At 47.3% G+C, this 27,988-nt stretch overlaps 1 protein-coding gene across 1 annotated transcript in view; it reads right to left on the reverse strand.

The window, feature by feature from the left end:
• CLPB (caseinolytic mitochondrial matrix peptidase chaperone subunit B) overlaps positions 1–27,315 on the reverse strand; it is a 152,126-nt gene extending 124,811 nt beyond the window's left edge. Inside the window, exons 1-2 of the mRNA XM_023209529.1 lie at positions 26,703–27,315; positions 22,972–23,023 (exon numbers count right to left, since the gene is read on the reverse strand). Of these exons, the coding sequence (XP_023065297.1) occupies positions 22,972–23,023; positions 26,703–27,105 (455 nt within the window). The 5' untranslated portion in view covers positions 27,106–27,315. The remainder of the gene's footprint in view (positions 1–22,971; positions 23,024–26,702) is intronic.
• Between the last annotated feature and the right edge of the window lie 673 nt (positions 27,316–27,988).

Consider the following 27,988-nt stretch of genomic DNA (forward strand, 5'->3'; position numbering starts at 1 on the left):
GCGTGGTGGCAGGCACCTGTAATCCCAGCTACTCAGGTGGCTGACATATGAGAATCACTTGAACTCGGGAGGCAGAGGTTGCAGAGAGCTGAGATCATGCCACTGTACTCTAGCCTGGGCAACAGAGAAAGGCTCCAAGTCAAAAAAAAAAAAAAGTCCAGAGTTGAATCCAAGCTCTTGCACAACTCTCAGGCAGTAGAGTGGGTCAGAAAAATCAGCAGCAAAGATCTCATTTCAAATCCAGGCTCTGGCAGGTGGATCACCTGAGGTCAGGAGTTTGAGACCAGCCTGGTCAACATGGTGAAACCCCGTCTCTATTAAAAATATAAAAAATTAGTCTGGCATGGTGGCCGGTACCTGTAATCCAAGCTACTCAGGAGGCTGAAGCAGGAGAATCGCTTGAGCCTGGGAGGCGGAGGTTGCAGTAAGCAGCGATCACGCCACCGTACTCCAGCCTGGGCAACAAGAGCGAAACTCCATCTCAACAACAACAACAACAACAATAACAACAACAACAAAAAAAACACACACACAAAAAAAACCAAAATCAGGCTCTGTTATTTACTAGGTGAGGAGTGGTGGATGAATGAGTGACTTAGCCTCTCTGAATCTCAACTGCTTCCTTCATTTGAAACATGATAGCTCCTGCTCTCTAAGCCTGTTTCTGCATCTGTTAAAAAAAATGGAGAGCACCTCACCAACCCTACTATAAATGTCACATGGGGTGCTATGAAGAGACAGTGAGACAAAATATGTAAAAACACTTGGGATGCAATAAAGCACTGTGGAAAATAGCATAAGAAGAGCTTATGCTATTCTTATCACTTTCCAATTCGTGTTCACTTGATTTTAAAGAAATGACAGAGAACTAGGATGACACATGAAAAGGTATACACAGAACTTGGAACATAGTAAGTGTTCAAAATTACTGGAGGATAGATAAATGAACTGTCTAAAATTCCCAGGCAAGGGCAGCGGTAGGAGAGGGAAGGTTCCCTAACCCAAGAGCTGAAGATTACCACAGGAGAAGGACAAATTGGTCGCGAAAAACATACCTTGCTCCCATCCACCAGTGATCCTGGAGAGTCCAGCAGGCTAAAGACCAAAGAGGTAACAGCTATTACCACTGATTGGGGAAGGGGGGACGAAGCAGTCAAGCTTTCTTTCTGCTGTGAATGCCTCTGTATTGTTTGAAGTTGTGTTGTTTTTATAACAATGACCACACTATTACTCTTTAAAATAAAACTTCATTAGGAAAAAAAAAAAACCTATACTTTCTTTTAAGAAGCCTTCCCTCAGATGGCCTTGTTGCCACCACAATCCCCTGTGCTAGCCTGTATCAATGTAGTTATCATACTATCCACAGGTCTAACTTCCCCAGTAGGCAGCATGTCCTTCTAGAAACAAGAACTTGTCTTCATCTCTCTGTCCAGGTGCCTGCCGTAGCAGTTGGCACACCACAAAGCTCGGGGTCTGAATGAATGAACGTCTTACAGCACTTACCTACATTAACTTCTCTCTAATACTTCTGTCTGGTGCTGGAAGTTACCTGTTTTATAATTGTACGCTTGTCCTTTTCAAAGAACTCAGGCTTCTATGTGTATGTAGGAGAGTGTGGGTGCAGCTTCTCAGTCTCAGGGCTGAGGACATTTGTGGATATAGGCCTAGGGGCTAGAGGTCACAAATTCCAGTCATGGCTCTATCACTTGCTAGCTATGTGACCACAATAAATGTCTCTGTGGTCCTTACTTTTATCTGCAGTAAAAGAAGGAAATTGAATGAAATTATTTCTGAAGTCCCTACCAGCTCTATAATGTTATGATTCTAAATATGTGCGGCATCAAAATGAAAATTGAGTAGTCTCCTAGCAGACATGGCACTCAGCAAGACTTCCAAAGAAAAGACAACTCCCCAGGCTCTGTTTGTAGGAGGGAGGAAAAGAGTCCCAGAAAGGGACACAGGGGCAGTTTTGAGTTATTCTGGCTAACTAGCTCTTCCACTCAGGGGAGGGAGGTACCACTTGATTTTTCTTCCTCTTTCTTTAGGACCAATCAATACAAAGCGGCCACTGAACTTCAATGATGCATTGTTCCAACTGATTTCCGGATCCTTCACATGAACCAGCTCTCAGCTGCAGCTGGGGAGGGGCTGAAGGGTAGGGAGCCCTATCCCACCTGCATCAGAGGCCTGGAAGCACTGAGCCATGCAGACCCAATCATGATTGCTATCTGGGCAACAGGGCCCTGGCTGGAGCCTCACAGAAGGCCCTGTTTACAGTAATAACAGCACCAGGCCCTGCTGTCTGAGCAGAGGCAAGGTGCCTGGGGCCAGAATCCCCAGGCAGCCTCCATCTGTGCCTTATCTACCCTGCCAGCCAGGGCGGGGAGGGGCAGGGCAAGGGAGCAAAGGCTGCTCACAGACCCCCAGCCTGGGACAGCAGACTTCAGGCAGGGTCTTGGTGCTTCAACTCCATAGACAAGGCCTCTCCAGCAACTTCTGCATTTGCTACTTGAACTGAGCACCCTTCTCCAAGACCTAGCTGGGGACCCTTCCGCAAAGAAGCTCTCCAGATGCTCTCACTCCCAGTGAGATGGCCCACCGAGCATTCTGTCTTGCCTGGAGAACTTCAAGGGAGTGAAGGCAGTGAGGGAGGGGAGAGGTTGGCAGGTATGCAGTACCTACCACAAATGCAAGTGTACTGTGGAATGTGTCTGCATGTTTCATAACTGGCTATTTCCTATCACAGAAAACTTTAAAATTTCTGAACTTAAAGAATGATCTGCAGAGATTAATCAGTCCAAATCTTCCTTCCTTTTACACACACAGATAGGGAGGCCTAGAAAGCATCCCCTTTGGAAAAAACTGACCTATATATGAGCCTGCCTCTGTCTGTCTCTTCCAGCCTGTGTGACTGTGGGCAGACCACATTACTGTCTCTGAACCTCAGTCATCTTACTCTATCAGTCTGCCAGCCCTACCTAACACGAGTGCTGAGATGACCAAAGGAAATAATGTTTGTGAGGGCACGCACATTTTCCAAATCTTAGTTGCTATTATGACAATTGTTCTGTTTGTTGAGGCCCACAGTGGAGGAGCTGAACCACAGCCTCAATGAATACCTGCTGGATCAACTGAATAAAGGGCAGTACTGGGTGATCATTCTTTGTCCCATCCTCTTACAGAAACTTGGCACACATTAAAGTGCTTAGATTATTTTTTAACTTTTTATTTTGAAATAATTTCAAACTAATATAACAGTTACAAAAATCACACACACACACACACACACACACACACACACACACACCCCTTCAAACAGCCTTCATGCCAGGTGCGGTGGCTCAGGCCTGTAATCCCAGCACTTTGGGAGGCCAAGGCAGGTGGATCACCTGAGGTCGGGAGTTCGAGACCAGCCTGACCAACATGGAGAAACTCTGTCTCTACTAAAAAATACAAAATTAGCCGAGTGTGGTAGTGCATGCTTGTAATCCCAGCTACTCGGGAGGCTGAGGCAGGAGAATCGCTTGAACCTGGGAGGCGGAGGTTGCCGTGAGCCGAGATTGCGCCATTGCACTCGAGCCTGGGCCAAAAAAGCGAAACTCCATCTCAAAAAATAAATAAATAAATAAACAGCCTTCACTCATATCCTGTTTACATTTGCTTCATTTGCTTTTCTATTCCTTTTCTGTTTTTTTGCTAGACCATGTGAGAATTAATTTCAGATACTATGCCCCTTTACCCCCAAATACTTCACTGAGTATGTACCAGACGTATTGGTACATGCACCTGGTACCTAGTACCAGAGCATTCTCTTACAGAACCACTAATGAAGATAAAATTCAGAACATTTAACATCAATATACTATTTTAATCTAATATATAGCCCATATTCAAATTTCTTCAATTATCCCAATATTCATTACCGCAATCTCCCCCTGTGATCCAGATGCAAGCCAGGATCAATATCAGGACCAAACACTGCATATGTTTCAATTTCATCTAGGATAGTTCCTCAACCTTTCTTTGATTTTCATGATATTGACATTTTTTGCAGAGTAAGGCTAGTTCGTTTGCAGAACACCCTTCAATGTGGATAATAATTTTTGAGGTACTACTTATTATGCGTCCATTCATTCCATAAACTCTTCCTGAGGACTGATTATTACAGGACTCTGAGCAGGGCACTCAGGGTACTGTGATGAATTCTGTGGTATCCTTGCCTTCCAAGCATTCACTGGACAGCTACACACTGGGCAAACAGCTAACATACAGGCAAGCAACCTAGAGGAAGGTGCCATGAGAGTACAGTTCAGAGCAAGCAAGCCACAGGGATGACTTCCTAGAGGCAGAGTATGCCAGAAAGGATGGGCCAGAGGCACACATTTCCAGAGTGACCTCCTGGGATCCTCTATGGCAAACATCTTGGCTTCCCCAGGCAGTGTGTGCCAAGGCTGAGACTGCATGAAACACGAAAATCCAACAACACAAGGCCATAAACAGGAGGGAGTGGCCCAAGGCACCTTCATCTGGGTACCCCTGCTCAGAGCTATTAATATATGCATTTCCCAGAGAGTCAGCAGCTGCTGTGGTGAGAAGCAAAGGCCTGGGCAGGACCTGAGCTGTGGGAAAGGGTCATAGGCGCCACCTACCGGCCCCACAGCAGGCTTCCTGGCTGGTTGCCAGGAAACCTGTCACACTATAGCAGTGAGACACAAAAGTGGCTCAAACTTCTCAAACAGTGTTGGTACTTGAGCCACCTTTTGTGAAGTTCAGGAATCCTACAAAATTTCCAGTCAAAAAGAGACAATGAAAAGCCAATCATAAAACCTGGCCTCTTCGGGCAAAGGTGTGGCCTTCACTCATTCAACAAAACTAAAGTTACATCTCCAAGCCAGCCTCTGTGCTGGGCATTGACAGACACTGAAATGAATCAGACATGAATCTTGCCCACAAGGAGCTCTTACTCTGAGCTGGAGAAGAGAAAATGAAACAAGTGTGCTAAGTATCACAGGTGCCCAGAGATGTTTACACAGGCTCAGGGAGCACAATTCACTGTTTTGCAAAGCTCTTTAATGGTGGAGTTCAAAAGAGCTCACATTTCTTGAGCTGCCTACTACGCAACAGATACTTGACATTTATGATCTCATTTGATCCTCTGAAAGAAGCCCAAGTCTTACAAAGGGTAAATGACTGGTTAAGATTATAAGGCCAGGCTGGGCACGGTGGCTCACACCTGTATTCCCAGCACTCTAGGAGGTCAAGGAGGGTGGATCACGAGGTCAGGGGTTGAAGACCAGCCTGACCAACATGATGAAACCCCTTCTCTACTAAAAATACAAAAATTAGCCAGGTGTGGTGGCACATGCCTGTAATCCCAGCTACTTAGGAGGCTGAAGCAGGAGAATCACTTGAACCCGGGAGGCGGAGGTTGCAGTGAGCCGAGATTGCGCCACTGTACCTCCAGCCTGGCGACAGAGCGAAACTCTGTCTCAAAAAAAACAAAACAAACAAACAAAAAAAAAACCCGATTACAAGGCTAGTAAGTAGCATCTGGGGAGGGAGCCCAAACTCGATGGAGCCACACTGTCTTCCAGGGCTCATATGCCCAATTCTTCCCTTCTTTCCCACATTTAGCATGTGTCAGCACACCACAGTTGTCTGATGGGACCAATCATCTGACAGAAAATAAGGAAAAGCCTTAAGTGGAAAGCAGTTTACTTGAGGGATGAAGATACTTTCTGATTAGTCCTGTTTCCTAGAATCTTCTCTATTGGAAGTCCTAGTTCCCTTCTAGTCTCATGCTGAGAACGGTCCAAGCCTATCCTTTCTTCTTTCTGGTAGTCTCCATACCACCCTACTATCACATAGTATATATTCACATTTCAAATATTACAAATTCACAAGCAAATACAAAGCCTTAAAGTGTCCTTACCTTTAGGTTAAAATAAGCTCTGCAAACAAATCCAATCAAAAGGTTACAGGACATAAGAAGCCATGGATCTCAGAAGGCTGGGCTGATTACAAGCTTAACAGAACCTAGGAGTATAAGGCAGCTGCCAAGAAAGCCAATACAAGGTCGGGCCATATCAATAGAAGCATAAAATCTTTAACAAAGGGGATGGTTGCCCTGCTCCTCACAATAATGGTCATGCCACACTGGAATTCAGAGAGGGCACCAAAACTTTGTGGCTGTTTCATTTTAAAATGACTAGGATGAGGAGGAGACTTGAAACGACAGTTTAGTGAACCAAGGCTCATATAGCTTGGAGCTCTGTCTCCTAAGAGTTTAAAATCTGGAACAGGAAAAGGAAGCCATGTAGTCCTAGAAGACAGAGCTGGGAACAAATGAGGGGAGTTGCAAAGGGAGCTAACACATGACAGCCCGTCATGTGCCAAGTCCTCTGCCAGGTGCTTTCACACTATTACTTCAGAGCTAATCAGAAGATAAAACTGTTTTCTACTACTAATTACAAATTGTCTTTACTTACATTACTCCAACTGCCCAGAAAGTCTTTCCGCAAAGCTCCTTGTATACAAATACTACCTATCTCTAGACTCAAACTAAACGACACCTTGTCTGTGAAGCCCTAACTTTTCACCTGTACTAATTACAGTTCTCTTACCAGACCGCAAGTTCCCTGAAAGACAGAGGTCATCATGATACATTTTTCTCCTCCTCAATGCCTAATAAGACATTGCTCATAACAGGCCTTAAGAATGAATAAATGCCAAAGAATGGCCGGGCACAGTGACTCACACCTGTAATCTCAGCACTTGGGAGGCCGAGGCAGGCAGATTACCTGAGGTCTGGAGTTTGAGACCAGCCTGGCCAACACAGCAAAACCCCATCTCTACTAAAAATATAAAAATTGGCCAGGCGTGGTGGCTCACGCCTGTAATCCTAGCACTTTGGGAGGCCAAGGCGGGCGGATCACGAGGTCAGGAGATCAAGGCCATCCTGGCTAACACAGTGAAACCCCGCCTCTACTAAAAATACAAGAAATTAGCCAGGCATGGTGGTGGGTGCCTGTAGTCCCAGCTACTTGGGAGGTTGAGGCGGGAGAATGGCATGAACCCAGGAGGCGGAGCTTGCAGTGAGCCAAGATCGTGCCACTGCACTCCAGCCTGGGTGACAGAGCAAGACTCCATCTCAAAAAAAAAAAAAAAACACAAAAATTAGCCAGGGATGATGGCACATGCCTGTAATCCCAGCTACTCGGGAGGCTGAGGCAAAAGAATCACTTGAACCCTGGAGGCAGAGGCTGGAGTGAGCCAAGATTGCGCCACTGCATTCCAGACTGGGTGACAGAGCAAGACTCCGTCTCAAAAAAAAAAGAAAAAAGAATGAATAAATGCCAAAGAAGATATAGAAATGGCCAATAAGCACACAAAAAGATGCTCACATCATTAGCCATCAGGGAAATGCAAATCAAAACCACAATGAGATACCACTCCACACACACTAGGTTGGCTATAAGTGATGACGACAATTGTTGGTGAGGATGTGGAAAAGGTAGAACGCTCACACATTGCTTTTGAGAATGTAAAATGGTGAAGCCATCCTGGAAAACGGTTTGGCAGTTCCTCAAAATGTTAAATGTACAGTTATTCTATGGCCCAGCAATTCCACTCCTAGGTATATACTGAAGAGAAATGAAAACATACATTCACATAGAAATCTGTACATGAATGTTCATGCCTTATTCATAATAGCTAAAAAGTGGAAACACAAATGTCCATCAACTGACAAATGACATCCTGTATGGATATACATCCATAAAATGTAGTACACCCATACAGGGAATATTATTCAGCCACGAAAAGGAATAAAGTACTGATATATGCTACAACACAGATGAACCTTGAAAACATTATGCTCAGTGAACGAAGCCAGACACAAAAGGCCACATATTGTATAATTCCATTTATAAGAAATGTTCAGAACAGGCAAATCCAGAAACAGAAAGCAGATTAGTGGTTGCAATGTCTAGGGGGAGCGGAGAATGGGGAGTAACAACTATTGGAACCAGAGGTTTCTGGGGGTCTGAGATGGAGTGGGAGAGTGGTAAAACATTCTAGAAATTCTGGAATTAGTGGTGCTGGTTGTACAACCTTATAAATGTTCTAAAATCCACTAAATTATATATTTCTAAAGGTTGACTTTTATGGTATGTGAATTATACCTCAAAAGAAAAAAGAATGAATGTATATTCAATCAGAATTTGCCTACTGTTCAGGAGGCAGAGACTGCCTCATACCTAGAGGCACCCAAAGAGGGCTGGATGTTGACCATCAGAGAAGCTAAAGTGGGGACCTGAAGACTGGAAAGGAAATGAGGCTGGAGACAAAAGTGCCTGAGATCCTGTCTGACCCATCTAGAGGTTTTGACTGAGCTCCTGATGTGCCCTGGGAAGGATCCTGCCCCTCCCTACCCCTGCTGGACTCTGAGCCCCTGGGAATTCCAGGGGCCTCCCTCAATTGTTTGTGCTTTACATCCCGCCCCAGTACACTGTCCATCTGCAAAGGCTGGTCAAACACACAGGCTTCGCAGGAGGCCTGGGTGCTATCCCTTAAACAAAAGGGCATTGAGATGGAAGCCTCAGCCCAGCCTCAAAGAGGATTCTTATGCAGCCTTCCTGAGCCTCCCATCCACATGAATGGAGGATCCTGGAGACCAGTCAGCCTGCGCAGCTGCTGCCTAGGACTGTGCTCTCCTGCTGGTTAGCCTTTGGAGAATAAACAAGGTTTCTATCAATCAATCAATCAATCAACGGGCCAGACTCCATCTATATTGTATGCCTTCTGAGTGCCAGCCAGCCTTGTGTGACTTATGGTGAAGGCAGGAGGAAGTGCCATACACCTTGCTGTGACAGAGCTCACAGCCTAGGTGAGGAGAAATACACAAGAAGCAACTGGAGAGAAAAGCGAGGAGATGAATCAGTAAACATGACACAGCAATGGTGTGAGGCAGGTCAATTATCATCCCTACTTTGCAGATGAAGAATCTAAGGTTAGAGAGATTAGACAACTTGTCCAAGGTCACAGAACTAACCAATGGTCACACCTGGGATTCAAGCCTTGTTTTGTCAGACTCCAAAGTCCTCACCACTGCTTCCTGCTAATGATAAGAAATCCACTTGAAGGCCAGGTGCAGTGGCTCATGCCTGTAATCCCAGCACTTTGACAGGCTGAGGCAGGAGGATCACGAGGTCAGGAGTTCAAGACCAGCCTGGCCAACATGGCAAAACCCTGTCTCTACTAAAAATACAAAAATTAGCCAAGTGTGGTGGCGCATGCCTATAATCCCAGGTACTCTGGAGGCTGAGCCAGGAGAATTGCTTGAAACCGGGAGACAGAGGTTGCAGTGAGTTAAGATCGTACCACTGCAGCACTCTGCTCTGGGCGGCAGAGTGAGATTCCATCTCCAAAAAAAAAAATCCTCTTATATCTGCATCCATTGACAGAATCACAAGGAGAGGAACATAAAGGAGGCAGGACATAGTAGAGCCTCAAAGTTCAGAAAGTGAAATTTTCTGAGGTTTTTTCAAAAAGGCAGAGACAGAACAGGAACTACAAGGCAAGCAGCATAAGTGAATATTAGAAGCACAGTAACACACTGGCTTGATCGTTTTCAACATTCTTGGATTTATCTCTGTTCCTCAGTTTCCAGGAAAATTCCTTGGGAGAAAAATTCCAATTGGTTCTGGCTGTGCTGACATGAATTGTGTTATGATTTTGATTAAGCCAGGATTTCAGAGGAGAGACAGCATTTGGGCCACAGAAATGATGGTAGGGAGGCAGAGCCTAACAATTGCCCCTGCTGTTAGGCCCTGAGAGATTACAGCGTTGTGGTCCCTCAAGGGGCAGGACCATGCCCAAGATGATGCCTGACACATACAGGCAGGGAGGCACTCCCATCAGTTCCTCATGTTCCTCAGTCATAAGAATGGTTGCTGATCATATTGATCCCCTCTCAACCCATCTCAGCTGCCAGTGCTGTAAAAATAAAGACAGGGCCAGGTGCGGTGGCTCATGCCTGTAATCCCAGTTCTTTGGGAGGCTGAGGTGGGCAGATCACAAGGTGAGGAGATCGAGACCATCCTGGCTAATACGGTGAAACCCCGTCTCTACTAAAAATACAAAAAATTAGCCAGGCGAGGTGGCAGGCGCCTGTAGTTCCAGTTACTTGGGAGGCTGAGGCAGGAGAATGGCGTGAACCCGGGAGGTGGAGTTTGCAGTGAGCCGAGATCGCGCCACTGCACTCCAGCCTGGGTGACAAAGCGAGACTCCATCTCAAAAAAAAAAAAAAAAGACAAAGCTACTTCATGTGGCCTCTGATGCCCTGCAGGGTCTGCTTATTCTAGGCTTCTGGCACCTTCCTCTAGCTGGAGTACCACTGGCCTTTTTCAGTCCTTCACAGTGGCCTTGCTTCCTCCTCCTGCAGGATTCTTGTCAATAAAAGTTCCTTGCTGGGTGCGGTGGCTCACTTCTGTAATCCCAGCACTTTGGGAGGCCTGGGCAGGCGGATCATGAGGTCAGGAGATTGAGACCATGCTGGCTAGCACAGTGAAACCCCATCTCTACTAAAAGTACAAAAAATTAGTCGGGCGTGGTGGTGGGCGCCTATAGTCCCAGCTACTTGGGAGACTGAGGCAGGAGAATGGCATGAACCCAGGAGGCAGAGCTTGCAGTGAGCCGAGATTGTGCCATTACACTCCAGCCTGGGCAACAGTGCAAGACTCTGTCTCAAAAAAAAAAAAAAAAGATCCTTGTGCCAGGAGAGCTCTTCCCACCCTTTTCCATCGAGACAAACTCTTCCTTATCTTCACTTTCAAGCTCAAGCTTCCTCTGACCAGGGGAAATCTGGCTGTCACTGGCTCTCCTGATTCCCTGTCTCCTTCCTTTGCAGCATTTGTACTAACTGTAAATTCGCATTTGTAGGATTCATGTCTGACAAGGCTTTGAGCTCCATGAGGCAAGTCCTGTACATGTCCTGACTGACTACTGATCTACCAAGCACAGTACCACACATAGTAGGCACTATTTGTTTAATGAATAAATGATCGAACTACTTCATTTTTGTTTGTCCTCTGTCTACACGTTTATTATGACTGTAATAGCTACAAAGTTTGCTTAACTTTTTATCATTTACCGAACACTTTTAGCCAGGCGTGGTGGCTCACATCTGTAATCCTGGCACTTTGGGAGGCCAAGGCAAGAGGATTGCTTGAGCCCAGGAGTTCAAGACCAGCCTGTGCAACAAGATAAGCTCTTGTCTCAATGAAATAAACAAACAAACGAAACACAAAACGCTTTCAATGGCTGGGCATGGTGGCTCACGCCTGCAATCCCAGCACTTTCAGAGGCCAAGGTGGGTGGATCAAGAGGTCAGGAGTTCGAGACCAGCCTGGCCAACATGGTGAAACCCCATCTCTACTAAAAACACAAAAATTAGCTGGGCACAGTCGCGGTCATCTGTAATCCCAGCTACTAGGGAAGCTGAGGCAGGAGAATGGCTTGAACCTGGGAGACAGAGGTTGCAGTGAGCCGAGAATGTGCCACTGCACTCCAGCCTGGGCAACAGAACGAGACTCCATCTCAAAAACAAAAACAAAAACAAAAACAAAAAACAAACTTTCAATAATATTAAGTATTTGGCAACTATTTACATGCACAGTGATAAACAACACAGCAATGGTCTGCTGCCCTCCAAAACTCAGTATTGTGAGGGAGACAAGGAAACAGATAACCCATCCCAAGTGCTCTCACTTACACAGTACTTATATAGTACATAGTGCTATGGGAATTCACAGATACTGGCGTTGTAGGAGTTTGTTTTTCTTTTGTTTTTTTTTCTCTGAGACGGAGTCTCGCCCTGTAGCCCCGGCTGGAGTGCAGTGGCCGGATCTCAGCTCACTGCAAGCTCCGCCTCCCGGGTTTACGCCATTCTCCTGCCTCAGCCTCCCGAGTAACTGGGACTACAGGCGCCCGCCACATCGCCTGGCTAGTTTTTTTGTATTTTTTTAGTAGAGACGGGGTTTCACCGTGTTAGCCAGGATGGTCTCGATCTCCTGACCTCGTGATTCACCCGTCTCGGCCTCCCAAAGTGCTGGGATTACAGGCTTGAGCCACCGCGCCCGGCCAGGAGTTTTTAAGAAATTATTTCAGGCAGATAAGAGACGAAAAGAGGTCCATGGGAAGTTTTCGGTTTTTAAAGCATCTCCAGAAAAGTTTCTAGGAAAGCCCTGTTCTTAGAGCCAGGTTGGCAACCTTTGATATGTAAATGAAGGCCATTAAAAAAACTGGGTCCACCTGGCCAAGCACAGTGGCTCATGCCTGTAATCCCAGCACTTTGGGAGGCCAAGGCAGGTGGATCACCTGAGGTCGGGAGTTCAGGACCAGCCTGGCCAACATGGAGAAACCCCATCTCTACTAAAAATACAAAATTAGCCAGGTGTGGTGGCGCATGCCTGTAATTCCAGTTACTCAGGACATGGTGCCCTGCATTTGCATATTAAAATGCTAGGGTGGGAGGGCAGCTTTTTTGCGGGGTACATGAATGACATGCCTAGTCAAACCAATCCCTTGAGCCCTATGCAAATCAGATACCGCCTCCTCCAGCCTCTGTATATACCTGGCTGGTATCCATGACAGGTGGGGTTCCCTCTCTTGGCTTTGGAGACCCCCTCCCTCTGTCTCTGTACAGGGGAGCTTCTTCCTTCTCCCTTCCTTCTTGCCTATTCTTGCCTATTAAACTCTCCGCTCCTTAAAACCAATCCACATGTGTCCATTGTTTGGACGAACGGAGGCAAGATGGTGCACTTCCGGGTTCTTCTTCACCACCAACTCTTCCCGCGCGCGGGAAAATGCAGCCGGCCCCCTTTCGCAGCCGGCCCCGGGAAGGTGCAGACCAACTGGGCATGCGCCAGGTGACGTCAATCCGAAGAGACCAAGATTTACCTCGTCGCACCTGCGGAATGCCCCTGACACGCCCATGCCCCACCTATTGCCCTCCCACTCCTAGAAAAGCCACTCTTGGCCATTGAGCCACGCGGCCTTCTCACAACCCCGGCGGCCTTCTCGCAGTCCCACTGCTGTCGGGATGTCGGGACTGTGGGAAGTCCGTCCGAGAGCCCCACCGGGGGACTCTGCCGGCCTCCTTTGCCGGAGGCCGACAGACTTCACCCCCACACCTTAGGTGACCAAAAATAAACTGCGCAGTTTTGCTCCTACACTTGCCTACCCGCTGGTTCTTTTGCGCCCGCTTGGCTGGTCTTAGAAAAAACAAATCATCCATGTCGTCTCATCTAATTCAACATGGGACAGGAGCCCTGGTGTCCCTCCACTCATCAGAGCTGTTTCACTGGGGGATCAGGGAAGGCTTTCAGGAAGATGTGACAGTGATGACCGGAGGATGAGGAATTTTCCAGACAAGGAGTCACCTGCCTGAAATGCTCACAAGATCCTGGGAAAGTGATCAGACAAGTAATATCAAAGATATTTTACAGTGAAGGCTCCCGAGGAAACTGAGAGACAGCCCAAGGCCACACAGGGCTGGCTGGGCTCCTTTTCAGTGGCATGACTTGTCTCTCCAGGCCCACTGCGTTAGGCCCTGGCTGTTCTCTGCTCATGGCCAACTGTCTGCCTCTGCAGGGCTTCTGGGCAGTTGACCAGCTGCTCCCACAACTCACCTACCCATGAAGTTATAGAGAAGCTGCTAATCCAATATTTCCCAATTGCCTTCCATCACCCAGGAACAAGCAATCAAGAGCCACAGCAAGCCACATACCCCAGAAAAGAAGCCAGGCCCTGGGCCACTCTGTAGAACTGCTTGACAGGTACAAGGTCTACTTGAGCAAGCCTAGGGTTTCAGTGTGTGATCTGGACCCTTCCAGAAGGACTCAGTTTTCTCTGAACACTAGAGAACTGTATTTAAAAGTTACCAGTGGGGACCCCATGAACAAGACTTGGAAGCTAAGACTTAGGGAAGTTCAGTGCCTTATTAATTGGTCACATAGCTTGTTAGTAACTATGTCAAAAATAGAAACGAGGTCTTTTAATTCTAAAACTCTTGCATTCTTTCTGTAACATTATGCAGCCTTTCCAAAATCCTGGAAAGGCATTCAAAAAGCCTGTGTATACTCTAGCATTCAAAAAACTGTGTGAGGATCTTCAGAAGCTCTCACTATAAGTATCAAATTACAGGAGTGATGCCCATGAGGCCTTGACCTTTGGTCTAGGATAAAGCTTTTGTTTCAATCCACTGCAAGCCACAAGGATATTTACATACTTCCTGATTAAGAGAGCTGGATGTTTTGGTTGCTCTGATGCCAGCATTAATATCTTCCCATCCAGCCAAAAGGATACAACAATCAATAAACAGACAGCCTCTCTGAGGCCCCGAGACAGCCAAATGTATTTAACAGCCAGGGTTTTGTTAATTAGATAAAAATCCCTGGATCAATGTGCAGGACATTTACCTATGCTGTAGCTAAGCACATTCTGGACACCTCAATCCTGGCACATGGACAGCAAGTGCCTCAAGCCCCAAGCTGGGGCATCCAGGGACAAGAACCAAACCAAGCCATCAATGCAAAGCTAGAAGAAATATGTTTACCCCTCAACAAAGCCCAACCCTTTCTTTTTTCCTGAACTGTAAACCAAATCAGATTTTTTTTTCCCCAAAGCCGTCTAGTAAACCAGCTTGGGCTAGTATGAAGTTATTTATTTTCTAAAGCCATAAAACCGGAAATCAAAACAGGACACCAAAAGTATCTCCTACATGATAATTTAAGAGGCAACATGGTACATATAGTGGGAAGTCAGAAGGATCCAGAGGTTCTACTGCCTAATTGATGTTTCCACTGACATGTTAAATTCAGCATGTTTAAAACTGAACTCACAATCTTTCCCCCCAAACCCAGTGTTCCTCAGGGATCCACATCTCAGTGAATGGTAAGAGCATCTACACAGATGATCGAGCCAGAAAACGGAAATTCGTTAAGACCCTCTTCTCCCTAATCACCCACATCCAATTCTATTCATTCATTTATTGAACACTTACTGTGTGGCAGGCACTGTGCCAGGCACTGTCCTAACCGCCACCAAGCCCTATCGAGCTTACTTCCTCCCCCTCTGCTGCTGACATCTTAGTCCACGTCACATCTTCTCTCACCTGGACTACTCCAGCTGCTTTTCAACCAGTCTTCCAGCATCCACCACAGATCTCTACCAATCTGTTCTCTACCAAACAACCAGAATGATCTTTTAAAACTGCAGATCTATATCATGTCACAATGTATACCTGTTAGTCTTTCTCACACATACACATACTGGCTGAAAATTCCTCAGTGGTTGCCCATGCTCTTAGGACAAAAATAAAAACTGTTACTATGGCCTACAGACCCAGTGTGGTATGGTTCCTGCTCAACTCTCCAACTTCATTTGACACAACTCGCCCCCTTGCTTTCTAGGGTCCAGCCTTATTAGCCTTCTCTCAATTCCTCAATTTCTCCACATCTTTGACTCAAGACCTTCCACCTGCTATTCCCTCTAACTGAACTGAACTGTCTTCCGCCTTTCTCTTCATCCTTAAGAGTTCACTTCAATCTCGTTTACACAGAGGTTTTGATCTAGGACTTTGTTCTCTAGAACTGAGAGCAATACATGTCTGCTGTTCATAAACCACCCAACTGTGGTATTCTGTTATAGCAGCCCAAACAGACAAAGACAGTGGCCTTCGGTGACTAGCTTCTTTCACTTAGCATATTTTCAGGGTTCATCCATGTTGTAGCATGTTATCAGTACCTCCTTCGAATTGATGAATAATATTCTGATGTACTGTTCTATCATATTTTTATGCAAAATGTATCACGTCCAGAGAGACCTGAGTATAGGACTCAGCCATGACCCCACACCCCTGCCCCATGCTTGGGGGCAACTGTTTAAAGCCATTTTCCTCTTTTTCTCCCCTGTAGTTTCCTAACTAGCTGCCTCACCCATTACTTCCCTGTCGTTCCTGGAATATGTGATACAAAGAACAATGTATAGCCCATCAATAGCTTATGTTATTTTAATGTAAATTATTGGTAAACAACTTAAAAAGTGCCTCTTCTGTGTGGTGGCTCAGGCCAATCCCAGCACTTTGGGAGGCTGAGGTGGGCAGATCACTTGAGGTCAGGAGTTCGACATCAGTCTGGCCAACATGGTGAAACCCCATCTCTACTTAAAAAACACAAAAATACACAAAACTTAGCCAGGTGTGGTGGCGTGTGCCTGTAATTCCAGCTACTCGGGAGGCTGAGGTACGAGAATCGCTTGAAATCAGGAGGCAGAGGTTGCAATGAGCTGAGATCACGCCACTGCACTCCAGCCCGGGTGACGGACTGAGATTCTGTCTCAAAAACAAAGAAAGGGCTGGGCGTGGTGGCTCACGCCTGTAATCCCAGTACATTGGGAAGCTGACACGGGCGGATCACGAGGTCAGGAGATCGAGACCATCCTGGCTTACGCGGTGAAACCCCATCTCCACTAAACATGCAAAAAACTAGCCAGGCGTGGCAGCGGGCGCCTGTAGTCCCAGCTACTTGGGAGGCTGAGGCAGGAGAATGGCGTGAACCCGGGAGGCGGAGTTTGCACTGAGCTGAGATTGCACCACTGCACTCCAGCCTGGGCAACTGAGCGAGACTCCGTCTCAAAAAAACAAAAACAAAAACAAAGAAAGTTCCTCTTGTTTTTCCCTTTAAAAACCCACTTGCAAACTGTTGCTAATCTGGAGCATATATTTATGGCAACTTGAATCTAGACTCCTGGGCTGCAGTCCCCATACTTGGCCCCAATAAACTCTTTCTACTAATTTTGCTTTAGTTTTTTCCTTTAGGTTCACATTTCCACTTTTTGGCTAATATGAATAATGCTGCTATGAACACTCATGTATACGAGTGTTCATGTTTTCCTTTCTCTGGGGCATATTCCTAGAGTGGACTTGCTGGGTCTTATGGTAACTCCTGTTAAACATTTTGAGGAACTATGAAACTGTTTTCCAAAACGGCTACACCATTTCACATGCCCACCAGGAATGTATGAGGGTTCCAGTGTCTCCACATCTTCACCAACACTTAACTTACTCTTATTAGCTTTTTTATTATAGCCATCCTAATGGTATCAGGTTTTGATGCGAATTTCCTAACAAGGGTTGAGCATGTTTTCAACTGCTTATTGGTCATTTCTGTATTTTCTTTGAAGAAATATCTATTCAAATACTTTGTCCTTTTTTTTTTTTTTTTTAAGAGACAGGGTCTCACTCTGCTGTACAGGCTGGAGGGCGGTGGTGTAATCACAGTTCACTATAACCTCCAACTCCCAGGCTCAAATGATGCTCCCGCCTCAGCCTCCCAAGTAGCTAGGGCTACAAGCACATGCCACCACATCCGGCTAATTTTTTTTTTTTCTCTTTGAGGCAGAGTCTTGCTACATTGTGCAGGTTGGTCTCAAATTCCTGGCCTCAAGTGATCCTCCTGCCTCTCAGGCTCCCAACCATGGCCAGTCCATTTTTAAATTACCTTTTACTGTTAAGTTGTTAAGAGTTCTTTATGTATTCTGGATGTAAGTCCCTTATCAGATACATGACTTGCAAATTATTCTCCCATTCTGTGAGAGTCTTTTCACTTTCTTGATGGTGTCCTTTGAAGCATGAAAGTTTTAAATTTTGATAAAGTCCAATTTTTTTTCTTTCATTGCTTGTGTTTTGGAGCCACATCTAAGAAAGTTTTGCCCAACCCAAGGTACAAAGATTTACTCCTATGTTTTCTTCTAAGGATTTTATAGTTTTACTCTTACATTTAAGTCCATGACCACTTTGAGTTCATTTTTATGTATGGCATTAGATAAGGGTCCAACTGTGTTCTTTTCCATGTCGACATCCAGTCGACCCAGCACCATTTGTGGAGAAGACAAATTGTACTTCGCTTTGAAGTACATAATTATAGTTGCATAATTAGTCATCTGACTCCTAGTTGGACTGTGCCAAGAGGGCAGGGATTGCGCCAGTCTTGTTCATTACTGTTATCTGCCACATTCATCCCAATGCCTAGTTCCGAATATGCACTCATAAGTATTGGCTGAATGAATTAATCATTTTGTTATTAGTAGCAATGACTCTGCCACTCTGTGGGGTTAGGTATTACCATTTTCATGTTAGTTGAAAGGTAGGTAATTTGTCCCTTGTTTCACTGGCTCTCAATGTTTGACTCATGTCCTTCTTTCTCACCAGAGGGCACAGGAGCTCCTCTAGGGCAGGGACTGTTTCTCCTTCCTCATTTTGTTGCCACCCTCCTCCTCCAAACTCAGCTCAGGGCTAGGCACAAAGCACAGGCTGGACAGATGGGCGACTGAGGGACAATCAGAGTCAATCAATGTTCTCCACAACCAGGTCCCTACCTATCTCCAGTCCCTCCTGGCCTCAGACTGTGATCCGGCAACACAGAACAGCAAGTGACTTCCCCTCCCGTATACCCCCCAGGCTGCTCCTTGCCTCGTGCTACCACATATGCTGCCCTTTTTGCCCGGAATGCCTTCCCCTTCTATTTACAAAGCCCAACTGATATTTTAAGTCTATGACCAGGTGTCATTTCCTCTAGAAGGCTTTCTCAGATCCCCCAGGCTGTTTGTCCTCTGGTCTCCTACAGCCCCTGTAGTTTCCTGTCTCACAGCATTGACCACCCTATTGCCACAGCTTACCCCTGACTCTGTCATCATGGGCAGGAATCATGCCTGCTCAAGTGTTCCCTGTGTCAAGCAGAGGACTCAGGATAGGGCAGATGCTCTTTGTCAAATGAACAAATAAATCCTGGAGAAAAAGAGCAGGCAGTCTGAGGCCCAAGACTGATCTCACCAGGCTTCCTTTACTAGACAGCTTGGGCTGATGAACAACTGAGGGAAGCACTCAGCAGAGGCCTAGCCCCCTGCCGGGAGAAGGGAGAGGGGTAGGGGTATTGTCTTTCACCCAGTTAGTCCTGAAGGAAATGTGATCTCCGCTGGGAGAACAGGAGGCCTCACTTTTCCCAGTCCCAGTCCTGACAGCTCCTCACAGGGCTCGGCCTGAGCCTAGACAGATGTGCCTCCAGTCTGTCTTGTGCCCTCGGTTTCGGGTGAGCAGTTCCTCAGGCTCAGGTTTGGGGTAAACACAGGAGCAGGACCACCTGCTCACACTGCTGACAGGTAGGAGGCCAGGCTTCCACTTCTGAGGAGCCAGAGATGGATGAACTTAAGTGCCTCAGGGGAGAAGGGAGAAAATGGATGTTACACAGGGAGGGAGGGAGGGAGGAAAGAGAAGAGACCTGGCCTCCCTCTGATATAGCCAAGGGGAGTGTGAAAGCAAGACTCTGGACTGCTTACTTCAGGTACACTGAAAAGTCAATAAAAAGCAAAGAAAGAGTCACAAAAAACAAGTAAGTGCCACTGTGCTGTGCAACAGGGTAAAAGACGGTAGAAAACGCAACCTTGTCCCTGCCCTTCAGGAGGCACACAATCCAGCAGTTTCAGATGAAACACAGTCCACAGACTTCTTCATATAAAGACCTGTGTGGCAAGTGGCATTCAGCTCCACTTCTCCAACCCGACCTCCAGCTTTTCTTCCACAAAAGGAGCTCCCTCCTGTGACAAACTGCCATGGCCCTTCCTAGATGACCCTCGTACTCTCCCAGACCAGAAGGAAGGTATAGGATGAAAGTGGGGGGAAAGGGGCAAATGAAGATGAGATCACACCCAGCTGGGAGGAATCCAAGAAGGCTCTGTAAGGAAAGTAGCACTAGAGCTTTGAAAGGTGTAAGCAGAGGATAATGAACACACAGGGCAGAGGGCCGTCTGTGTGGAGGACCCGCATCCAGGGCCCACGGACTGAAGATTCCAGGGTGTCCTTGAAGAAGAAGATCGAGCACCTCCCCCTCTGGAGCAGAAGAGCCTTAGGCTTCTGCCCTTCACTATCCAGAACTTTCCCAAGACTCTGGGGCTAAGGACAGGAGCTGGGGGAGGTCAAGTAGAGACAGACACAGTACAGAGCCCCAGAGAGGTCAAGTGGGGAAGAAGGGTAAAGGACAGTATTATTTACGAGGTCTGAGTTTTGTTCTAAATACTGCTATCATTGACCATACCGATCATATACACGGTGACCCAATCATGCGTAACCTACAGTCATGCACTACACATGATGCGTTGGTTAACAATAGACTGCATTTAGGATGTGGTCCTATAAGATTATAATGAAGCTGAAAAATTCCTATCCCCTTGTAACACTGTAACTGTCTCAACATCACAGTGCAACAAATTACCTTTTCTGTATTTAGGTATGTCTAGATACACAAATACTTACCATCGTGTTAGAATTGCCTACAGTATTCAGGACAATAAGGTGCTATACAGATTCCTAACCCAGGAGCAACAGGCTATATATACCATACATAGATTAGGTGTGCGGGCTATTACCATTTAGGTTTGGGTATACTCTATGATGTTCACACAGTAATGAAATTGCACTACTCAGAATGTGTCCCTATTGTTAAGTAACGCATGACTATATGTATAAATTTAAAAAAGAAAAAATGAGGATGGGATTCTATCCTGCTATAGGCAGGTCTGTTGGGCAGAGCTAAGAGCCCAGGACATAGAGTAAGAAATAAAGAGCAGCAAGAACCACCTGTACAGAGTCTAGGGTACAGAAAGGCTGAATAAGGACCTGCTGTAGGAATTCCATAAAGTTTCCTTCTAGCAAGGATGGTCAGGCTCCCTCTACCCCCACCTGCAGTGCCCAGCAGAGGCCCACTCATGCTTTCATAATCAAGAACTGCTTTGGGGGAAGGGGAGGGAAGGATGTCTTCCTTCAGGCCTTCATCATCTTGAATCTGTCTTACTGAAACAGAAACAGCCTCCTAACAGATCGGCTCTCAGCCTTTCCCCAATACAGTCCATCCTTCATTCCTCTGCAAGTCAGCCTTAATTGGGTCATTCCCCTGCTCAAAAACTTCCCACGTCTCCCCACTGTGTATAGAGTAAGAGTTCAAAACTCCTCACCCTGGGCATGGCAAGCCTTGCACATTCCAGTTTCTCTCAGACAACCGTCCCTCTTTCCCTGACACCCTGTACAAATCCCACCTCAGGAGCATCAACATATTCTGCAGGCCCAGCAGCCAGCCAGCATCTGCTTCCCGCCTTTGCTCAGCTTGCTCCCGGCTCTGTGGTCTTGTAGGAGATGGGGACTGAGGGCAGGTCTGTGCCTTGCTCATCTCTGATGTCCTCACGTGGAGTGAAGGCAGATTCTGACAGGGTCATCCTGACCAAGTGAGGTGGCACAAGAGGCGGCAGGAGAAAAGCAGGCTACAGCCTGGGGACACACGTGAAAAGCCCCCACAGATACTATCCACATGAGAATGAATGTTCAGAAAAATTGTCTGAATCACACATACACTGTTAAGTTCAATTACTTTCTGTATTTTGGAGGTGGGTGTTTAGCTGCTATTAGAAAAACATGTATTTGAAAGAACTAAATAATCAATGCTTGGCAGCTCAATGGAAAAGGTAGTGGCATCCCCTGGGGGATGGAAGAATGGATTCCCAACATTGCTGCTCTGCAAATGTACTGCCAAAAGGGGAAAGCTGCAGCCTGGCAGCCTCAGCAGTAGCCAACAGGTGATTCCAGGGTCAGCAAGGGTCAGTTTCCATACCCGTACTCCCTTGCACTGCAGCAGAATGAAGCAAGGCACATCTGTTTCTGGAGGAATGAAGATGCCACACACAGCCTGCAGTTATGAATGGCTGTTATAACAACAGAATGACATCTGTGCTTGGTTTTTAAGATGCATCATTGCATGTTTATTAAACTATTGCTCCATCATATTTATTTGGCTACAAAACAACTCCCAGCCCATACTTCCAAAAGTGGTTTATTAAAAACTAAGGCTTGAACATTAATACTCAAAAGCACTCTTGAGAATCAATAATAATGCTGCAGATAAAATGAAAGGGAATCAAAGCAGTAAGTCTTGGTGGGGCCATGGCTGCTTTTCAACATTTTCTTGTATGTTCAGGAAGCTGAAGTGGGGAAGAACACTAAGGGCCTGTAGCACTGGGTGTGGAAATAGCCACCCCAAGGCCTGACTTCTTGTCTAACATGCGGACATGATGGCAAGGAAGGGGGGTGTCCTGTGGCCACCTAGCTCTATATAAAGGGCCAAGAGAGGCCAAGGTTAGGCCCAGTGGGGGCCAGTAGTTTCAACAAGAATAAGACCTCTGCCCTTAACCAATAGCCCTGTAACTGATGCCCCATGCTGGCCCCAGTCTGAGCATCCATCCTGGACACAGACTCTGCCCTGTACCTGGCACTGGGTTGAGCCTAGTTGAATCTTGCCCTTGCCGAATAATAAGCCTCAAATTCAACCTCCCAGTGGTCACTGGGGACTAGCTGAGCCAGTGAAGCTACAGAAATGCAGTCTGTCCCTGGGCAGAGCCAGGTATGGGCCCCTGGCCCTGAAGGCAGGCATTTCTAGCCCCAGACCTTCTGGCAGATGGTCTCTTCCAACTCTGTCCCAAATCCCCAAGCCTTTCCATAGATGCCCACCTGCAACCTGTCCAGTCAGCAAGCAGTAACACGTGGCCATCCCCAAGGAAATGAGAACAAATCAGAAGATTCAGAGAAGAACCCACAGGATGTGGGGTTTGGGGGGAGTCCAAACCAACCCAGTGAAGAACAAAATAGCTGAAGGATCCAGGGATGTTTGGGAGCTGACTTCCTACCGAAAATATCTAAGGGGTGATCTGGGTCAAGGGAGCCCAGGTGACTCTGTGACTACAGAGATGTCACAGGGGACAGTTCCCAGCTTAGGGTGAGGATTTCCTCTAAAGCAAAGTCATCACACAAGAAGAGGCTCGCCCTGCTCAGCCTCTCCTGTCAGGGAGAGCAAGGCCTGGGGTTCAACTCACCTGGTGACTTCTTGCACATTGTTGGCACGGGCAGCTTCCAACAGGGCTGCATCTGAAGCGAAAGGGGGTACTGGTCAGATGCGTGGCCAGGACACACCTGCCTCGGGACTGCATGGAGGGCCCACTAAGACAGTAGCAGTACTTTAGAAACATGGACTTTAACAAGCAAACTGATGCCACGATATATAATGAGAAAGCTAATCATTCCCTTCCCACATGGTGGCCACTGTTAACAACCTGACTTCCACACCTTTCTACTATAGAGCCCAAACTCTTAACTCCTCTCATCATAGAGGGAATGCATGTCAACTGCTAGCACCACGTCTTGCCTATGGTAAATAGTGTGCTCTTCATAATCTATGAAGCTCTGCATAATATGTTTTATGTTCCTGCAAGAGTTATTACTAACCATTCCCCGACCTTGTCCACTTTCTCCCTCAACTCTAGTTCTTCAACCCAGTTCTGAATCTTGATGTCAAAAGTCATAAACCCAAAGGGAAAGGTAGAATGAGGGGAGCAAGCAGGGTGCAGGTCTCTCTGAGGATGCAGAGGGCCTCAGCTAGGAATCTTTGAGTTCTGGCTCCATTCCACTCCCACTACTCACCACGTGACCATGACAGCTCCTCTCCCTCTCAACCACAGCTTCCCTGACTGTAAGACACAGACAAAACTCCTTGCCCTGCCAGCTTCACAAGGATGTCAAGGAGATGAAATTATGGTTGAGACGTCTGCAAACTCCCCAGTGCTAAGCACAGGGAAGGGAGACCCAAAGCAGAGATTCTGGTTAGGAAACACCAAGCCTAGAAGAAAAGCAATGCTAGCTAAGTCAGTCTGGCCTGGTCTGGGCAGCCTGCAGGCTGTTGCCACCACCTTGTGGCCATAGAGAAAACTGGATTGACTCAGAAAAACTCAAAAGTCAACAAGAGAGGCACAAATAGCTCAATATCAGGTATATGGAATCCTCTGTGCCCAGCCTGGTTGTGAGCTACACTGCTGGGCACTGGACGGACTCATAGCCAGCCCTGACTCAGGGAACTCTCAGTCCAGCCAACAGACTCACCCATGAGCAAATGCACTGGAGTGGAGTGAAAGAGCAGGATTTGGAGACAGTCAGACCTGGGGTCTAGCCCGGCTCTGTCACGTATTTGCTGTATGACCTAGCACACTTATCTAACCTCCTGAGCCTGACTTTCCTTATCTGTACAATACACCTTATCATGCATATGAAAGCCAGTCCTGTGGTTCAGACAATGATGCCTCCTGGCCTAGATTCCAGTGACAGGTCCTTTCTACTTACCTCACCAGATGTACCCAAAGCACATACCCAAGCATGGCTCAGACAGCCACCAGCTGGGAGGGGATCAAGACTTCCTTGGAGATGGCTGTATCCACTGTCCCCTCACTCTGCAGAAAAAAATGTGGCTTCTACAAGGTTACAAAGCGAGGAATGAGCTGAGAACCAGGGCCTCCTTGCTTCTAAAGGGGTTCAGTTTCTACCAACTGCGCTGAGGGTCAAAACTCTCATTCAGGGAAACAGGGTAGCTGGCAAGTCAGTTCCAGCAGGAACTGGTCACGGCTTTGACCATTATCTATTATACATAGAGCCTGGTATTCTTGCTGGAGTTCATAGGCCACAAAAGCCAGTTTGGAACCCCCAGGAACTTCTTAGGCAAGTCCTCACCAAATACACTGGACTCAGAACATTCCCTGCTCATGAACCTTCCATGACTCTTCACTGCCTACAGAAGAAATTCCAACACCCTCACCCACCCCACCCCTGACTGGCATCCAGGCCCCACTCCATCTGCTCTCATCTAATTCCAAAGACCTTATCTTCCAACCAAGCTGGCCACTCAGAAAGCCCCTGCTCACACCATGGTGCCCTGAAACTCTAATTTCCATTCCCTGAAGCCTTTGCATGGAATATAATCCGAGTCTCACACATTTACTGAGCACCTACTAAGTTCCAGACACTGTGATGCGCAAATGATGTCTAGGTATTAGGGAAAGTTGCTGGTATAACCGGAAAAAACAAAAGAGAAGATACATTTCCTGCTCTCATGGGACTCACAAGGTCACTCTCCTTTTCATTTCTACTTCATCCTTCAGAACTCAAGCTCGAATTTCCCATCCTCTGGGGTCTTCAATACTCCAGGAAGGCTTTCCTGACCCTACTGGCCCTCTGATCCCCCAACAACACACAGCACCACTCACCAGCCCTACATTCCAACTGCCTGCACTATCCCCTTGACTGATTTTGTGTTAAGTTAGGACTTCCCACACACCTAGCCTAAAACTAGACGCACAGTGGGTACCCCCAAAAATGCTGGAAGTTACAGGATTACAGCATGCCTAAGCTAGATGCCCTTAGCGTCTATGTCAACACCCTCATTTTGTAGATGAGGAAACAGAAAACCACTGAGGAGAAGCAAAAGTCCAAATTCACAATGAGAGTTAGACACAGAACCAAAACAAGATCCCCAGTGTTGTCTCCCCCAGACCAAAGTCCTTCCTTTACAACTAGCCACATCAAACGAATGAAAGTCAAGGCACTCCCTCATTCTTGCTCCAAATTCTCAGAGCTTGGGGTGCACGGAATCTATGGACACCATGCCTCAGTCTGTCTTCTTGATGAATGACTAAGAACCTGAATGGCTGGATTCACATAGGTCATAAGTCTGGCTCTCTGTCCACTCTCTCAGCTGCTGCTTAGCTTCATGGATCCAGATGAGATGCTAATCAGGATCAGCCGGTCCCCCAGCAGTTGCCCTTGGGCCTCCAGGAATCCACCTTTCTTCTCCTGCCAACCATTCTACATAGCAAGATCACCTAACAGCATGTGAGACCAGACATAGCAAAATCCTGACACTGACAGACTCAGGCCGCTGAACTCCAAAAGGAATCAAAATAAGAGTACTGTAAAAATGTTAAGAAATTATCCTTCACTACATAAATAAATTGGCCGGAGCAGGGGCTCACACCCTTAATCCCAGCACTTCAGCAGGCCGAGACAGGTGGATCACGAGGTCAAGAGATCGAGACCATCCTGACCAACAGCTAAAAACACAAAAATTAGCTGGGCATGGCGGCCCACGCCTGTAGTCCCAGATACTCGGGAGGCTGAGGCGGGAGAATAGCTTGAACCCGGGAGGCAGAGGTTGCAGTGAGCCGAGATCGCGCCACTGCACTCCAGCCTGGCGACAGACAGAGACTCCATCTCAAAAATAAATAAATAAATAAATAAATAAATAAATAAAGGTCAAGCTGGCATTAGAACCGAGTCAGGTTCTTCCTGACTCTGGTATGTTTGGTGACAGGGGGTTTGGGGGGCAGTTTGGCAACTTCTCTAAACCATCTAGAGGTTGCCCTTAGAACACCCCATAGTTTCCGTTTCCTGGAGAGCTCAGGAAGGAGGAGTTGGACAGGCAGAATATGAGAAACATAAGGGGACCATGCTGTAATATTAGATGTTTAGTCCAATATCCCCATTGTACAGATGAATAAAATGATGCCCAGAGAGGGGAGGCGGATCTGTGATAGGAGATTATACAACTCCGAGGTGATGAGGTCTCTAGGGCAACACCCTGCCCCTGTTACCAGATGATGTCTGAGTCCCTCCAAGACTTAGGCTCTAAAGATCTAAACCTATAAGTACCTCCCACCCTCCTAAGATACGAAGTTAGGACAATTTTCCCGCCTCTCCCTTCCTCAAATCCAGATCTCATAATCACCCTTGTTGGACGGACTCTTGCTGTAGCAATGAACAACCAGCGCTGCGGCCAGGGCCCACATGCCCAGTCCGGCCCTGTTGGGGACCCCGTTCCAGCTGTCCTGTCCTGGAAGTGTTTCTTCGGGCCCAAGAAGGCGTCCCCAAGTGGCAGCCGCGAGGCATTTGGTATCGAAGCGTCCTCCCTGGCGCCCCCCGGTGGCTGCCCCGCGCCCGGAGAACAAGGCCGGCGATGTTCCAGGGCGCCCCCCGGCGGCTGCCCTCAGCCACTGCGGCTCCCCGAGACTCCCAGTGGTCACATTCCGGCCGGAAGCACCTCCATGGCCCCAGAGCGTTGGGGATCTGAGCAGCCGGAGGAGTAGCCGTGGCGCCGGTGCTTTTCTCCTCAACACCAGGGATCCCAGCATCGTGACAGCTGCTTCGATAACCCCGTGGTGCCGGCCCCTGTGCTGGCCACGTCCAACATGGCTGCCGCGGCACGTTCGAAGACGCCGCGAACAGGGTGGAGCTGCGCACTACCTCACGGGAGTGGTAGTCCACAGCCCTACACCTTTTCCCAGCTGGAGAACAAATAAAATACGCTTCCCAGAAGGCTGTGGGATTACGTCACAATGACTGCGGACTTATAGGAACCCGGGGCATGTTGGGAAATAGAGTTCGGGTGAAGGGGCGTGGCGATTAGAGCTAAAGATTAGAATCCCACGACTTCTTTCCTAGTTTAGTTGAAGCACACGGCACAATTTTTTTTTTTTTTGAGACAAATGTCGCTCTGTCGCACAGACTGAAGTGCGGTGGCGCAATATCTGCTCACTGCAACCTTCGTCTCCTGTGTTCAAGCAGTTCTCCTACCTCAGCCTCGGGAGTAGCTGGGATTACAGGCGCCCGCCACCACGCCAGTTAATTTTTGTATTTTTAGTGGAAACGGGGTTTCGCCACGTTGGCCAGGCTGGTCTCTTAACTCCTGACCTCAGGCGATCCGCCCGCCTCTGCCTCCCAAAGTACTGGAATTAGAGGCGTGAGCCACCGCGCCCGGCCCACAATATAATATATATGTGTTTTGTTTGTTTTGTTTTGAGACGGAGTCTGGCTCTGTCGCCAGGCTGGAGTGCAGTGGCGCGATCTCGGCTCACTGTAGCCTCCGCCTCCTGGGTTCAAGCGATTCTCCTTCCTAAGCCTCCCGAGTAGCTGGGCGCTTGCCACCACGCCCAGCTAATTTTTGTATTTTAGTAGACACAGGGTTTCATCATGTTGGGCAGGATGATCTTGATCTCCTGACCTGGTGATCCGCCC

This window comes from Piliocolobus tephrosceles, chromosome 13 (genome assembly GCF_002776525.5).
Source record: "Piliocolobus tephrosceles isolate RC106 chromosome 13, ASM277652v3, whole genome shotgun sequence".
Taxonomy (NCBI): Eukaryota; Metazoa; Chordata; class Mammalia; order Primates; family Cercopithecidae; genus Piliocolobus; species Piliocolobus tephrosceles.